Below are 17,537 nucleotides of genomic sequence, written 5' to 3' on the forward strand. Positions count from 1 at the left end.
AGGACATTAAAGAGGAAGTGTTTGTCTGAGCCCACAGCAAGGGAACGATTATAACTTTGCGAGGGAATGCAAAACATCTTTGCGAGGGAACGCAATCTTTGTGAGGGACCGCAATCTTTGCGAGGGAACGCAAAAGATTTGCAAAAAAAAATCCTCCCATCCCAAATTTTTTTCCACCACCACGTAAAATTTCTTTCCTTCACATTTTTTTTCTACCACCATGTCCCTTTAACATCTTTTACATCCCATCCCATCCCATCCCAAATTATCTTTCCTTCTCTCGACACTTCACACTCCAGTCCAGTGGGTGGCGGTAAGACACATGCGTGTGTTAGCCAACCACCAGTAAACCTCAGAGGAAGATTAGTTGTGTTGTGATACTGACTACAAAATGTTAGAAGTGTACTTTTAGTATATAGAATACATGTTGAATCAGGTCAATAAATCATCCTCATAGACGGTAGTAAGGTTTGAAGCGAGCAGGAATATCTGGAGGAGTATCAACTGAACTGAGATCTGCTGCTGTGAAGATGGTGTTTGTTAAAGAGGAGAGTGAGGAGGACATGAGTGAACCAGAACCCTGGAGAATAAAACACGAGGAACAAGGAGGTTGGTGTCTATTCTTCATTCATCTGTAATAACTGTTGTGCTACATTAGGTTTTAAATTATTTAATGTAAAAACAAGGTGTAAGTTAACATTAAAATGTATTAAATCCACATTTCAAAGGTCTTAAAAAAACTTGTGTTGATCATCATACAGACTTTGTTTTGTCATAACATTGTTTTTAGTAACACGAGAGCTCGCGGGTTTCCTTTGCTCGTCCACAGAACTGGACGCGCGCTCTACACTGTATGCAGTGATCTCTTATGACCTGATTCTCCTCTCTCAGATATTGTGTGCGTTTAAACTGTGTCCTGTGCACTCGTGAATCTCTCCGTGTTCTTGAACTAGAAATACATCTTTTTTGCTTCTGGAAACATTGTCAAAAGTTATTAACCAGTCAGAATAGAGGCACGTGACATCTCCGTCGACCGTTAGGACTGCGGTCACGCCCACTGAGTGGCAAAAGACTGAGCGGCAGCATTGGTTTTCAGCGTGAATGCCGCGAAAATCACGCAAAACACTAGGGATGGGCGATACCATTTTTTTCTTTCCGATCCGATACCAAGTACTTTCAAGGCAAGTATCGTCGATACCGATACCGATACTCCAATGAAATATTTTTATATTGTTTTTTGATAGCCATCATTATTAATATTAAATAAACTGCAATGGACATTATTCTTTTTTTATTATTATTTATTAAAAAATACTGAACATTATTAATTGAATGAACAAATATATCACTGTAGGCTAACAAAAAATATAACAAATATAACAAAAATGTAAATGTGTCTCACAAACATTTTCTCAATAATTGTCACATAATGTTTCTACATTTCTTCCCTTTATATGCTTTTGAGATGAAACCAGTGAATGTTGACATTCTCCCCTTCAGCCTGTTTTTCTTTGACTGATCAAAATCTCTTGCTTTTCAAAAAAGTGTGGCGTATTGTTTTTTGACAAACGTCACACGAAGCTTCGTCATTCTTAACTGGAGTGTAATAACTCCAGATTAAACTTCTTTTTCTTTCAGTCATAACTGCAGCCACGCACTCGACTCCCTTTAAAATCCTGCGCTGTGCGTGCTTGCTTGTCTTTGACAGAGTGATTGCGTGCGAATATTGTCTCGACAAGCAGAGATACAGCGGAAGAAGATGTAGTTCCCATTGCCGTTCCTATTTAAGTAAATATTGCAATAATATACGGCGTATTATTATTATTAAATATACCATAATCACAAAAAAAAAAAAAAAAAAAAAATAGATAGGATCGATACTTCTATTTGAGAATCGATCTTTTTGATACAAAGCCAGTATCGAAAGTATCGATACTAGATCGATCCGCCCATCCCTACAAAACACATCCAAAACGGGAAAGAGCCTTGTGATTGACTGTACAAATAGCCAGGGTTCGAAATGACTTAGGACTCTTGGGGGGTCCCCTAAAATTTAATTATTAAAGGTTCTGAAGGTAACCCCCCCCCCCCCCCCCACTCACACACACACACCTCTTTGTTAAAAAAATATAGATTAATAGTAAATAGATATATTTAGTTATATTTGTATATTAGATATAATTAATAAACAGATTGTCTCTTTCAGGGGCGTCATGCACTCATTATTTTTGAGGGGGCACAAGTTATTTATTTATTTATTTTTTCAAACTGAATTATCATGAAATATCTTAATTCTCACCTTTATAGATTATGATCTATAGTGGGCGATGGTCAAATTAACCTAATAATGTAATATGCATAAAAAACCTGTCTGTTTATTTAATTAACAGATATGGATGTCATGCCATAACATATTTTTAATACGACTGAGTTTATATATATATATTTATATATTTAACATTGCAAGTTATGTAAATAAAAACATTGTAAGTTACATCATCAAAGAACAGACATCGAATAATCAAATGTAAAATAACACTGTCTTCACTGTATACATTAAATATGATTCATATAATGAATACAGTTTATCTTTAGCTACAAAAGTGTTTTTTCTCTTTCTCTTTTGTTGTTTGATTAACTTTGGTGACACAAACAGCTGCAGGTATATTGGGTTGCTTTCCCTTTAAGACGAATGCATGTATCTAATGCCGCGTTCCAGGCAACCCGTAACCCGTGTTTTTCCAACCTTCTACCCGTGAAAGTGCACTGGAACGGCAGTCAAACCCGTGAACTCGTACTAGATCGATGTACTCCCAGTTCCGAGCTCTGAGGTCACATAGCCCGGGAAACAACAATGGCAGCCCCTACGGATAGTATTGCCTACGGATGCAGTGTTTATGCAAGTGGTACACGTTGAAAAATTGATTTTAGGACAATATAACGTTGCAATAAAATTAAAAATCTAGCTACAATTCCTTGCGCTCAGGAAACCTGGAACGCAGCATAATACCGGGAATGACACGCATCCGTTTTCTTTCTCTGACTGCGTTTACGGGGAAACTCGTTGAGACGGGCACTTTGACTTTTTTTTTCGAGCACATAGTTAATTTTTTTTCGTTCAAACACAAATAAGAAAGACAAGGGAATTCGGCGTTCACGAACTTCACGTGCTTTCTGCGACTGCGTGGCTCTGTGCCCCGACAGTCAGACCAGTCTACATTTGGATGTTTAAAGGTGCCCTAGAAACAGAATTTGAATTTACCTCGGCATAGTTGAATAACAAGAGTTCAGTACATGGAAAAGACATACATTGAGTTTCAAACCCCATTGTTTCCTCCTTCTTATGTAAATCTCATTTGTTTAAAAGACTTCCGGAAAACACTCGGATCTCAACATAACACCGACTGTTACGTAACAGTCGGGATCATTAATATGTATGACCCCAATATTTGCATAATGCCAGCCCATTCGACGCATTAGACAAGGAAAGGCAGTATTAACGGCTGGATCTGTGCACAGACAAGGTAAGCAAGCAAGAACAACAGCGAAAAATGGCAGATGGAGCGATAATAACTGACATGATCCATGATATCATGATATTTTTAGTGATATTTGTAAATTGTCTTTCTAAATGTTTAATTAGCATGTTGCTAATATACTGTTAAATGTGGTTAAAGTTACATCGTTTATTACTGTATTCACGGAGACAAGAGTCGTTGCCATTTTCATTTTTAAACACGTGCAGTCTGTATAATGCATGAACACAACTTCATTCTTTATAAATCTCTCCAACAGTGTGTAATGTTAGCTTTAGCCACAGAGCATAGCCTTAAACTCACACAGAATCAAACATAACCATCTAAATAAATATTTTACTCACATAATTCGAAGCATGCATACAGCATGCATGACGAACATCTTGTAAAGATCCATTTGAGGATTATATTAGCTGTGTGAACTTTGTAAATGCACTGTAATATAGTCGAGAGCTCGTGTGGCAGATAGAGCGCATCTCTTAAAGGGGCCGTGCTGAAAAAAATCAGTGCATAGTTAATGATGCCCCAAAATAGGCAGCTAAAAAAATTAATTAAAAAAAATCTATGGGGTATTTTGAGCTGAAACTTCACAGACACATTCAGGGGACACCTTAGACTTATATTACATCTTGTAAAAAAACAATCTAGGGCACCTTTAACATAAATATATAGCCTACTGATACAACAAAGACAACGTCGGCAGTATTGACGGCAAAATAGGCTACAGCATATTTCGTTCTGTATTGACAGGGAGGTTTTTTTTTTAAGCAGAATTTGATGAGAATTTGATGCAGTTGCAGATAACATAGAGAGTAAAAGAAACACTAGGTGGGAGGCGCCGAAAAGTTCGCTGTTTTTGCATCCCTGATATATCTACGTTACAATTTCCCCCAACAGCCATGTTATCACATAAGCACAATCTACCCTTGAAAAAAGTCGGTGATCTTTCTTTTTCCTCTTTTTCTCTCCATGTGCAGGATTCTAAATTAAGAAAAATAATATTAGCTTCCTAGATATTACCAAGCTCTCATGTACTGTACATTCATGCTCAGCTCAAATCACATTCACTTTAATCAACTCACAGACTTGAATTAAGTCCTGATTTATCTTTCGTAATCACTGACTGGACAAGTAGGTTGTTAAGCTAGCTTTGAATAACTAGTCTAGCTGCTAGGTCTGCGGTTAGCTGGCAGATCATTTGGCTTCATACACATAAGTTACAGCTAGCAAGAAACGTTGACAAACGTACTCTTCTAATCATCACACTGGGTATCTAGTTAATGCAACTTTTGATATAGGAACTCGAACTCCTAATATTTTACTATAAGCAATTATGGAGCTATAAACACAATTGAAGCCCTTACAGGATTTTCATTCAGGATTTCACTCTTTGTGATGTCTCGTTTTGCTGCGTTTATCTAGTACGTGTCTGCGGGAGCACCACAACAACAATCTGTGACGCTGTATAGGAACTCACTCGGCTAATAGCTGCCCTGATTAATTTAGTGCATCATCCGGGTATTTAAAGTGCACTTTTTCTTTTTGGAATTTTCAGTGTGAACGCACTACTCGCACTATTTGTACTTAAAAACGTCATAGAATAGTGAGCAAGTACGCGAATTGGGACGCACCTGAAGAGAAGCGTTGTGTGTAGCTATTTTACGGCACTAAATGATAATACTGCAACTTGTGATGCGTGTAAAAAAAGAGTGTAAAAAATCTTTTTTAAGATTGTTTAAAAAGTATCGTTAGGGCTGGGCGATATATCACATGCGATTGTCACGCGCATTTCGTCAGTAAAGCCGGTTCCCTGATTACCGCTAAATCGCCATCACCTGCTTTCAAATGGAGCGCCGTTTAATAGACAGAGCCATAGATCACTGAAAAGCTACGCAATATCACGTTCATTATCGAAGGCGTTTCATCTGCGGTAATGAACGCGATATTGCGTCGCTTGACAGTGAACTACGGCTCTGTCTATTAAATGCCGCTCCATTTGAAAGCAGGTGATGGTGATTTAGCGGCATTAAACTGCCACCACCAGGTAAAGAAGAAAAAGACAGGTTCGTAACAGGGGGCATACTTATTTGATCATTGCCTTGCTTATTTATTTATTTATTTAGACAACAGACTGCAAATTCATTTACAGGGTAATATTTTATTAGCATCTTATCAGCCTTCTCTAAAAACACACATGACATGGTGTGATATAATGTTTAAAGGTGCCCTAGAATTAAATATTGAATTTATATTGGCATAGTTAAATAACAAGAGTTCAGTACATGGAAAAGACATACATTGAGTTTCAAACCCCATTGCTTCCTCCTCCTCATATAAATCTCAATTGTTTAAAAGACTTCCGGAAAACACGCGGATCTCAACATAACACAGACTGTTACGTAACAGTCGGGATCATTAATATGTATGACCCCAATATTTGCATATGCCAGCCCATGATCGAGGCATTAGACAAGGAAGGGCAGTATTAACGTCTGGATCTGTGCACAGACAAGGTAAGCCAGCAAGAACAACAGCGAAAAATGGCAGATGGAGCAATAATAACTGACATGATCCATGATAGCATGATATTTTTAGTGATATTTGTAAATTGTCTTTCTAAATGTTTCATTAGCATGTTGTTAATGTACTGTTAAATGTGGTTAAAGTTACCATCGTTTATTACTGTATTCACGGAGACAAGAGCCATCACTATTTTCATTTTTTAAACACTTGCAGTCTGTATAATTCATAAACAAAACTTCATTCTTTATAAATCTCTTCAACACGCTGCATTCACACGGGGCACGTTAACGCTTCTCGTTTACTTCGAATGGGTGACATCATGCGTTGCCGAACTGAATTGTGGGTTCCGTCGCATCGCTTCACTCGCGTTGCAAGCGGCAGAAGTTGAAGATTTCTCAACTTTTCAAGCGTCAACGCAGGCGTCATCCAATCAGATTGCCCTATGCAAATACCCTAGAGCAGTCACACCCAACTGCGTTCGTGCAACACCGGAAAGTAATGTGATTGGGTGTAATCACTATAACGGTCGCGTCAACACAAGCTTCAGACACGTCCTCCGTCAAGCGTTGACGCTGACGCCCCGTGTGAATGCAGCGTGTGTAATGTTAGCTTTAGCCCGTTAGCCACGGAGCATAGCCTCAAACTCGTTCAGAATCAAATGTAAACATCCAAATAAATACTATACTCGCATGATCCGATGTATGCATTCAGCATGCATGACGAACACTTTGTAAAGATCCATTTTGAGGGTTATATTAGCTGTGTGAACTTTGTTTATGGTGTTTAAGGCAAGCGGGAGCTCCGGGGACGGGGGAGTACGAGATTAAAAGGGCCAGCAGCCTGAATCGGTGCATTTCTAATTATGCCCCAAAATAGGCAGTTAAAAAAAAAAAAATAAAAAAAAATCTATGGGTATTTTGAGCTGAAACTTCACAAACACATTCAGGGGACACCTTAGACTTATATTACATCTTGTAAAAAAACGTTCGATGGCACCTTTAAAGAATTCAAAAGCAAAACGATTGAAAAAATATATTAGGGAATGGAAATGCATACACCTACTGGTTACAATGGTAATTTAACATCTTTTTTATCTGTAAACAAGTGTGAGTTTTCCTACGTTGAAACTTTTACTTTTATAAATGGAGGTAGTTTATGATGGATCAACAAATAATGTTTTGGTCATCACATTAAAAATAACATTTAAATATGATAATATTAGAGCTTTGAAGTGCTGGAAAAAGATGTGTAAAGTACTTTACTACTGTGTAAAGCATTTTACTATTCCTGCCAAATTTCCATGGTTACAGTTACATTATAAAGGTCCCATGGCATGAAAATTTCACTTTATGATGTTTTTTAACATTAATATGAGTTCCCCTAGCCTGCCTATGGTCCCCCAGTGGCTAGAAAAAGCGATAGGTGTAAACCGAGCCCTGGGTATTTTGCTTTGCCTTTGAGAAAATGAAAGCTCAGACGGCCCAAACTGGAATCTTCCCTATATGTTGTCATACGGGGAAAGGTTACCTCCCCTTTCTCTGCTTTGCCCGCCCATGAGAAAATGAGCTACTACAGTGAGTGATTCGAGCACAATATTTTTTTTTTTTTCCTCGAGAGACATCATGGCTTGCAAACGAGTGAAGCATCTCCAACAATGTAGGCTAGCATTAGCTACATGATAATAACTGTAACAAATCTAATAATAACTGTAACAAATAAACAAACCAACTAAAGTACCGTATCCAGACACAATGTTTTAAACTAACCATTCGGAGATGTCCTGCTGTAGCCGCTGAGTTGCAACTTCTTCATCCGGTGCTATAAAAGCATCAAAAAAGCAGCATGTCATAGGACCTTTAAATCCATGGTGAATGTTGTCAGTTTGTGGACTGAAAGCCCTATAACTTGTTCATTCATGACACAATGTTTCTCCTGGTTTTACACATCAGGGCTGTTTGATCTTATATCTATGGTTAATAATGGAGAACTCTGCGACAAATTTGAATTAGATCTCACAGCGATGTTATTAATTCTGTGGCGAATTCAAATGCTTTCTGGATCTCCCAGTGCTGAGTAGTAACAGTGTCGCGTGATTTAGATCAGCTCATGAGAGCTCGCGGCTGGTCTGGTCCAAACCGATAAACGGTCCGTGAAGCACAAATGAGTAGGGCAGTTTCATTCTGCTTTAATTATGTTTGCCATTTGATATTAGGCAACGTTATGGTGGTCGTGCGAGTGCTAGCAAATTTAGATTGCACCAGCAGGAAAAATGGTCACAAAATGCGAGCATTTAGTCGCAGTCTGGAGCCCTGTGTCATTACAAAGTTGACATCGCCAACTACTGGCCTGGCATGAGTAATAGTGTTTTTTTCCATTTTTGCGGATCTGTTTGAACTGGGATTGTTTTGACAATGTTGTCATCTGTACTTTTCAGTAAGGAAAAGGGAAAAACTTTCCATTTTTAATACATTGTTGTGTAAACGTACCCTAATTTCCTTTTATTTTCCAATTGTCCCAATTTATTTTCATAATTTTAAAGTTTTATTTTTAGGTCTGGTGAAAGTGAAAGAGGAAAGAGAAGATCTGAATGAAGTGGAGGAGAAATATCAGCTTCAGGAAGCTCATGATGACACCGCTGAAGAAAAACTATTGAGTTGCTCCAAAACTGAAAACAGTTGCTCACAAAGCAGCATTCAAATAACAGAAGTCAGAAGACCTTTCACCTGCTCTCAGTGTGGAAAGACTTTCAAACAAAAAAGAAGCCTTAAGAATCACATGATAATTCACACAGGAAAAAAGCCTTATACCTGCTCCCAGTGTGGAAAGAGTTTTACACAAAAAGGACACCTTAATAAACATGTACTCATTCACACTTTAGAAAAGCCTTTCAGCTGCTCTCAGTGTGGAAAAACTTTCACGCGTAAAGAAAGCCTTGAGAATCACTTGTTAATTCATGCTGGAAATAAGCCTTTCACCTGCTCTCAGTGTGGAAACGCTTTCACACGTAAACAAAGCCTTAACAATCACATGTTAATTCATGCAGGAAATAAGCCTTTCATCTGCTCTCAATGTGGAAAGAGTTTTACACAGAAAGGACACCTTGACAATCACTTGTTATTTCATACTGGAGAAAAGGCTTTCTGCTGCCCTCAATGTGGAAAGAGTTTTAAACAGAAAGCACACCTTAAGTATCATTTGTTAATTCATACTTCAGAAAAGCCTTTCAGCTGTTCTCAGTGTGGAAAATCTTTCAGACATAAAGGAAGCCTTAAGAATCACATGTTAATTCATACTTGAAAAGGCATTTCACCTGCTCACAATGTGTAACAACATGAGAATCCACACTGAAGAGATGTCTTACACACGTCATCTGTGTGAGAAAATTTTTAAATAGATCAGGAGTCTCAGATCTCATCTGCACTATTCTCACTCTGCAGAAAGGCAATTTAAAGGTACAGTAAGCAATTTCTGAGAAATGAGGATCAGATCAAGCAGCATAACACTTGTAGCCAATCAGCAATTTCTGACTGACAATCAAACCATGCAGCAAAAGAAAGCCACTTTTATGTTGATATTGAGCTTCCCTGGAGGTGTTGGAGCCGTTGATGAACTCATGACACATCATTGCTCCAATTGTAAGTGAGGAGACATGTATCAATAGAAAAAGATTCCACACCATCAATACTAATTTGTGATAATTTTGCACAATGCAAAGCTATTTTAACCCTTTGATGCACAACATGGGTTTTTATTTTATATATCTTTGCAAGAAATTAATTTCATCATTCAGTATTCCAGGTATTCCTCAATTAACTTGTTTTTGATCATCACAAATCCTCATTTTCATTTTTTCTTTCTTACTTTTTTAATAAAAATCATTTTTGTATCACTACCCTTCTAATGCGCAACATGGGTCAAAAATGACCCGTATTCATTTCCTATGCAATTTTAATAACGGTTGAGTGTTTCTTTGCTGAATCTTTAAAAGAAATGTATTTTATCATTCATTTATTCCAGGTATTCCTTAAATATCTTGTTTTTTATTGTAAAAAATCATTATGTTCATTTTTTCTTTCTTACTTTAGAAACAAACACAGTTTTTGTTTGTCTACATCAATTTTACACACATGGGTCAAAAATGACCCGTATTCATTTCCTATGGAATTTCAGTCATGACTGAGTGTTTCTTCGCTGAATCTTTGAAAGAAATGTATTTTATCATTTATTTATTTCAGGTATTACTTAAATATCTTGTTTTTGATTTTCTACAAATAATTATAATTAATTCCTTACATTTATATAGCGCTTTTCTGGGCACTCAAAGCGCTTTACATATTGAAGGGGGAATCTCCTCAACCACCACCAATGTGCAGCATCCACCTGGATGATGCGACGGCAGCCATATTGCGCCAGTACGCCCACCACACACCAGCTTATTGGTAGAGAGGAGACAGAGTGATGAAGCCAATCAGTGTATGGGGATGATTAGGAGGCCATGATGGACAGAGGCCAATGGGCAAGTTTGGCCAGGATGTCGGGGTTACACCCCTACTCTTTTCGAAGGACATCCTGGGATTTTTAACGACCACAGAGAGTCAGGACCTCGGTTTAACGTCTCATCCGAAGGACGGTGCTTTTTGTCAGTGTAGTGTCCCCATCACTATACTGGGGCATTAGGACCCACACAGACCACAGGGTGAGCACCCCCTGCTGGCCTCACTAACACTTCTTCCAGCAGCAACCTAGTTTTCCCAGGAGGTCTCCCATCCAGGTACTAACCAGGCTCAGCCCTGCTTAGCTTCAGTGGGCAACCAGTCTTGGGCTACAGGGTGATATGGCTGCTAGCTGTAATTATGTTTATTTTTTCTTTCTTACTTTATAAACAAACACAGTTTCTACATCAATTTTACACACATGGGTCAAAAATGACCAATATAGAAATCTTTAAATATTTGCACATTTTTGCAAGTAGGAACATATTTACTGGAGACAACTGTTCATCTGCCACACATTTCACATCTTAACAAGGCTACTTTTGTATATTTGATGGATGTAAGTCTTATTATATTTAATATATTAGGCTATATATTTCATAATTTTAATTTTTTGTCATAAATCAATGCAATTGGTCATCCTTTATGTCTGTCAGTGTTCCTGAAAAGTAACAGTTTTGGACATATACAACATGGGTCTAAAGTGACCTGAATGAGTTATTTTCTATATTTCATATATTTCAATAAATTAATTTTATCATTCATTATTCCATCTATTACTCAATAACCAAATCCTTATTTTAATTTTTCCTTTCTTTTTGAATGAATTTTTTTGAATGTGTGTGTCATTACCATTCTAAAGGCCAATGTATACTTCACTTTTTATGCGTACGTGAGGGTCAGCATACAGATTTTTGTAACTTTTTATAATTTCCGCTGGATTTCTGTAACTGTGTATGTGCAACCTGCACAAAATATGTAGTAACAATAATTTTGTTTCTTTTCAAATATGAGTTTGTCCATAATAAATTAGACAAAATATACTCCCTCTTCATTGAACAGATTGCTAACGCCCAACCAATGCACGTCACACTTTCACCAACACAACGCGAGTGGTGCTCTAATGTTTCTTGAATGAGAGAGCACGAGAAGAGAATGAAGAAAACTGCTGCCCAGCAGACTATATTAAACTGCTGGTCAAAGAGGGACGTTAAAAAGAATAAAGCATGTACTGAGAAGGAGGTATGAGAATATTGCAAAAGCTAAGTACACTCCACGTATATTTTAGCTAGCTAATCCATTGCAATTCAGCCATAACTATCAGTGTTACTGTAACCAGTTACCAAAACAGCCGTCTGTTTTGTTAGTTAATTTTTCAATAGTGTCTGTAATCAGCAATGACAAAAGTATTCACATCGGATCGGTGTTTGTTTTCTTCCTAAGTCTGACTTACGAATTGGCTAAATGAACGATTAAAGTGACTCACTCAATAAAAAAGTGAATCACTGCCACCCTGATAGCACACGTACATCTCGGAGACGTCTATTTGATGTGTGTGTTTACGCCTGGAAGACATATTTTTTAGAGTGTTTGCTCATCTGCAATACGTCTATAGGACGTTTCCTGTCAGATGTCAAATAGACGTTTAGAAGATGTTTATGATTTAGAATGTATGTAAAACTGACATCTTAAAGATGTCTATCAGATGTTTGTAAACAGCAGATGCTTTCCAGATGAACTGATCTTTAATAGACATCTTGCAGACGTACGTGTGCTATCTGGGCACCTACTGGCGGTTTGATAGCACACGTACATCTCGAGGCGTCTATTTGATGTGTGTGTTTACGTCTGGAAGATGTATTTTTTAGAGTGTTTGCTCATCTGCAATACGTCTATAGGACGCTTCCTGGCAGATGTCAAATAGACGTTTAGAAGATGTCTTTAAGATGTTTATGATTTAGAATGTATGTAAAACTGACCTCTTAAAGACGTCTATCAGATGTTTGTAAACAGCAGATGCTTTCCAGATGAACTGATCTTTAATAGACATCTTGCAGACGTACGTAGGCAGTTGCCTACTGGCGGTTTGATAGCACACGTACATCTTGGAGACGTCTATTTGATGTGTGTTTACGTCTGGAAGATGTATTTTTTAGAGTGTTTGCTCATCTGCAATACGTCTATAGGACGTTTCCTATCAGATGTCAAATAGACGTTTAGAAGATGTCTTTAAGGTGTTTATAATTTAGAATGTATGTAAAACTGATATCTTAAAGACGTCTATCAGATGTTTGTAAACAGCAGATGCTTTCCAGACAAAGTGATCTTTGCAGACGTATGTGTGCTATCTGGGATATTTAACATAATTTCTTTCTTTTTAGAATCACAGTTATGTTAGAATTTGATGAATGATTATACATAAATTTCATAAAGTTATGAAGTATATATAAATAGAGAAGAAATAAATGATCAAATAATGCTACAAATAAAACAGAATATTAGTATTTTTTAATTTAAAAAATAATAACAGGCAGCATACAAACGTTCAGCCCCTCGACCCCCCAATGTTGAAACCAAACATACGCCCTTACCCCCACCCAATCCCATCCCAAATTATTTTCCCGCCTATGGACGCTTCACACTCCAGTCCAGTAGGTGGGGGTAAGGCACATGCGTGTGTTAGCCAACCACCATTAAACCTCAGAGGAAGAAGATTAGTTGTGTTGTGATACTGGCTACAAACTGTTAGAAGTGTACTTTTAGTAAATAGAAAGATATATGTTGAATCGGGTCAATAAATCATCCTCACAGACGGTAGTAAGGTTTGAAGCGAGCAGGAATATCTGGAGGAGTATCAACTCAACTGAGATCTGCTGCTGTGAAGATGGTGTTTGTTAAAGAGGAGAGTGAGGAGGACATGAATGAACCAGAACCCTGGAGAATAAAACACGAGGAACAAGGAGGTTGGTGTCTATTCTTCATTCATATAATAACTGTTGTGGTTAGTCTTAAATTATTTAATGTAAACACAAGGCGTTAATTAACATTAAAACGTATTTAATCCACGTTTCAAAGGTCTTAAACATGCAAGAGGAACAGGCAGCGATACGAATTAGATTTTGGAATCGTAACTTGTGTTAATCATCATACAGACTAGCGCGAGAGCTCGCGGGTTTCCTTTGCTCGTCCACAGAAATGGACGCGCGCTCTCCACTGTATGCGGTGCTCTCTTTTGACCTGATTCTCCTCTCTCTCGGATATTGTGTGCGCTTAAACTGTCCTGTGCACTCGTGAATCTCTGTGTTCTTGCACAAGAAATTAATTATTTTTGCTTCTGGAAACGTTGTCAAAAGTAATTAACCAGTCAGAATAGATGAAAATACCTCATTGAATCTTATTGGCTGAGCGTGAACTGCACCTGGAATTCTTTCGACAATTATTAATCTTTAATATCTTTACAGTTTAATATGTAATCAGTTGAATCAATTGTATAAGAAATTACTCAGATTGGGGTGCTTGGATGATTTGTACATAAATAATCTATTCTAACTGCATACTGGTCAAACCCCACTGAACAATTTATCTAAAGCGTTTTACTATTCCTGCCAAATTTCCATGGTTACAGTTACATTACATTAAATCCATGGCGAATGTTGTCAATTAGTGGACTGAAAGCCCTATAACTTGTTCATTCATGACACAATGTTTCTCCTGGGCCCGTATGTATAAAACTTCTCAGAAATGCTCTGAAGAATAGTCTTAAGTTTTCGCTTAAGTGTCAAAAAATTCTTAGTAAAGAGTAGGAGTTTACTAAAAGTAAGAAACATTTATAAAGAAGCTAAAAGCAACTTTTAGTAAAGTGTAAGACGGATTCTTAAGTGCTGACTTAAGTGCTGTAAACTAAGGACTACAATGATGTCAACTCAAAGTGGCTGCCCTTAACCTCTGAATCAGCCAATAGCAAGTCTGCAAGGGTGAAGTCACAGCAGCACAACACCAATAATTCCATGTTATTATTAAAAAAAAAATCATTGAAAAATACACTGAAACGTTTTAATATTTACATTTATTTTTAAAAATTGCTTTGCACTGTGCAAAATTATCACAAATTAGTATTGATGGTGTGGAATCTTTTCTATTGATATGTCTCCTTATTTACAATTGGAGGAATGTGTCATGAGTTCATCAACGGCTCAAACAACTCCAGGGAAGCCCATAGTCAACATAAAAGTGGCTTTCTTTTGCCGCATGGTTTGATGGTCAGTTGGAAAGTCAATGAACTGCCATAGAGTAGTGGCCAAATGTGATGTCCAGCCATATGAAAACTGACTTCAACCTTAATTCAATAATTTTAAAAAATGTATTAAAAGATGTAAGCATATCTTGTAGCTGTGCTTGGAGTCAACTGTTTCATGTGTGATAATGAAATAAAATTTAAAATTATTTTTGGCCAGGCTGTCATACAAAGAAATTATGAACACATGCAAAAACAAGAGAGGACAAATGAAATATTAAAAACTGATTATGTTGTAGTCAATGTCATATTTTAAAACATTTAAATAATTTTAAAATAAAAATATTTTCCTCATATTTTGATGGTTTAAACAAAATTGTTTGCTATTAACAAGAAACTCTTGTTTGTATTGTGTACTGTTTGTTCATTTTTAATTTTTTTTTGTGCTTCCTTGTCATTCGTTCATCAACTGCACATTTTTTTACGTTAAGCATTTTGTTGCGCGTCAACTGTGATAAACAGACATCCACTCTCATTACGAGTGTAACAGTGGCAAATTTAGATCGCACCAGCAGGAAAAATGGTCGCAAAATGCGAGTATTTAGTCGCAGTCTGGAGCCCTGTGTCATTACAAAGTTGACATCGCCAACTTTTGCGGATCTGTTTGAACTGGGATTGTTTTGACAATGTTGTCATCTGTACTTTTCAGTAAGGAAAAGGGAAAAACGTTCCGTTTTTAGTACATTGTCGTGTAAATGTACCCTACTTTCCTTTTATTTTCCAATTGTCCCAATTTATTTTTGTCATTTTAATGTTTTCTTTTTAGGCCTGGTAAAAGTGAAAGAGGAAAGAGAAGATCTGAATGAAGTGGAGGAGAAATATCAGCTTCAGGAAGATCATGATGACACCGCTGAAGAAAAACTATTGAGTTGCTCCAAAACTGAAAACAGTTGCTCACAAAGCAGCATTCAAATAACAGAAGTCACAAGACCTTTCACCTGCTCTCAGTGTGGAAAGAGTTTTACACAAAAAAGAAACCTTAAGACTCACATGATAATTCACACAGAAAAAAATCCTTTCACCTGCTCCCAGTGTGGAAAGAGTTTTACACAGAAAGGACACCTTAATGAGCATTTGGTAACTCACACTTCAGAAAAGCCTTTCACCTGTTCTCAGTGTGGAAACACTTTCACACGTAAACAAAGCCTTAAGAAGCACATGATTATTCACACAGGAAAAAAGCCTTATACCTGTTCACAGTGTGGAAAGAGTTTTTCACAGAAAGGACACCTTAATACACATGTACTAATTCACACTGAAGAAAAGCCTTCCACCTGCCCTCAGTGTGGAAAAACTTTCATGCGTAATGCAAACCTTAAGAATCACATGTTAATTCATACTGGAAAAAAGCCTTATACCTGTTCCCAGTGTGGAAAGAGTTTTACACAGAAAGGACCCCTTAATAGACATGTACTAATTCACACTGAAGAAAAGCCTTTCACCTGCCCTCAGTGTGGAAAAACTTTCACACGTAAAGCAAACCTTAAGACTCACATGTTAATTCATACTGGAAAAAAGCCTTACACCTGCTCCCAGTGTGGAAAGAGTTTTACACAGAAAGGACACTTTAATAGACATGTACTAATTCACGCTGAAAAAAAGCCTTCCACCTGCCCTCAGTGTGGAAAAACTTTCACACGTAAAGCAAACCTTAAGAATCACATGTTAATTCATACTGGAAAAAAGCCTTACACCTGCTCCCAGTGTGGAAAGAGTTTTAAAAAGAGCTCACACCTTAAGGATCATTTGTTAATTCATACTGGAGAAAAGCCTTTCTCCTGCTCTCTGTGTGGAAAGAGTTTTAAAAAGAAAATACACCTTAAGGATCATTTGTTAATTCATACTGGAGAAAAGCCTTTTACCTGCTCTCAATGTGGAAACACTTTCAGACATAAAAGAAGCCTGAAAAAGCACTTGTTAATTCATACTTGAAAAAGGCGTTTCACCTGCTCTCACTGTGTAACGCCATGAGAATTGTTTTCACAGATGCATGGTTTTGGTAATGTTGTCGTCTATATGGCTGCATTTACACTGCAAGTCTTAATGCACAGGGCCTGTATGTATTAAACTTCACAGAAATGCTGTTAAGAATACTCTTAAGTTTTGATTTAAGTGTCAAAAAATTCTTAGTAAAGAGTAGGACTTTTCTAAGAGTAGGAGACTTTTATAAAGAAGCTAAAATCAACTTTTAGTAAAGTGTAAGACGGATTCTTAAGTGCTAAGTGAAGTGTTGTGAACTAAGGACTACAATGATGTCAACTCAAAATGGCCGCCCTCAACCTCTGAATCAGCCAATAGCGAGTCTGCAAGGGTGAAGTCACAGCGGCACAACAGCAATCATTTAATGTTATTATTTTTAAAAAACCATTGAAAAGGACACTGAAACATTTTAATATTTTAATTTATTTTTAAACATAGCTATGCATTGTGCAAAATTATCACAAATTAGTGTTGATGGTGTGGAATATTTTTCTATTGATATATGTCTCCTCACTTACAATTGGAGCAATAATGTGTCATGAGTTCATCAACGGCTCCAACACCTCCAGGGAAGCCTAAATATCAACATAAAAGTGGCTTTCTTTTGCTGCATGGTTTGATTTTCAGTTGTAAAGTCAATGAACTGTCATAGAGTAGTGGCCAAATGTGATGTCCAGCCATATGAAAGTTGATATCTTAATACAAATATTT

The 17,537-nt window shown here is 37.2% G+C and overlaps 1 protein-coding gene across 2 annotated transcripts; it reads left to right on the forward strand.

Annotated features, from left to right (window-relative positions):
* The first annotated feature begins 319 nt into the window (after positions 1–319).
* Positions 320–16,939, forward strand: LOC125279834 (gastrula zinc finger protein XlCGF57.1-like). Of its 2 annotated transcripts, none has more exons than XM_048209927.1 (2): positions 320–609; positions 15,613–16,939. In XM_048209927.1, the coding sequence occupies exons 1-2, from the start codon at positions 531–533 to the stop codon at positions 16,776–16,778; spliced, it is 1,245 nt and encodes a 414-aa protein (XP_048065884.1). In that variant the 5' UTR covers positions 320–530; the 3' UTR covers positions 16,779–16,939. The 2 variants fall into 2 exon arrangements, with proteins under 2 accessions (XP_048065884.1, XP_048065875.1); XM_048209918.1 differs by lacking the exon at positions 320–609 and adding an exon at positions 12,682–13,515.
* Positions 16,940–17,537: the final 598 nt, after the last annotated feature.

This window comes from Megalobrama amblycephala, linkage group LG1 (assembly GCF_018812025.1).
Source record: "Megalobrama amblycephala isolate DHTTF-2021 linkage group LG1, ASM1881202v1, whole genome shotgun sequence".
NCBI lineage: Eukaryota > Metazoa > Chordata > Actinopteri > Cypriniformes > Xenocyprididae > Megalobrama > Megalobrama amblycephala.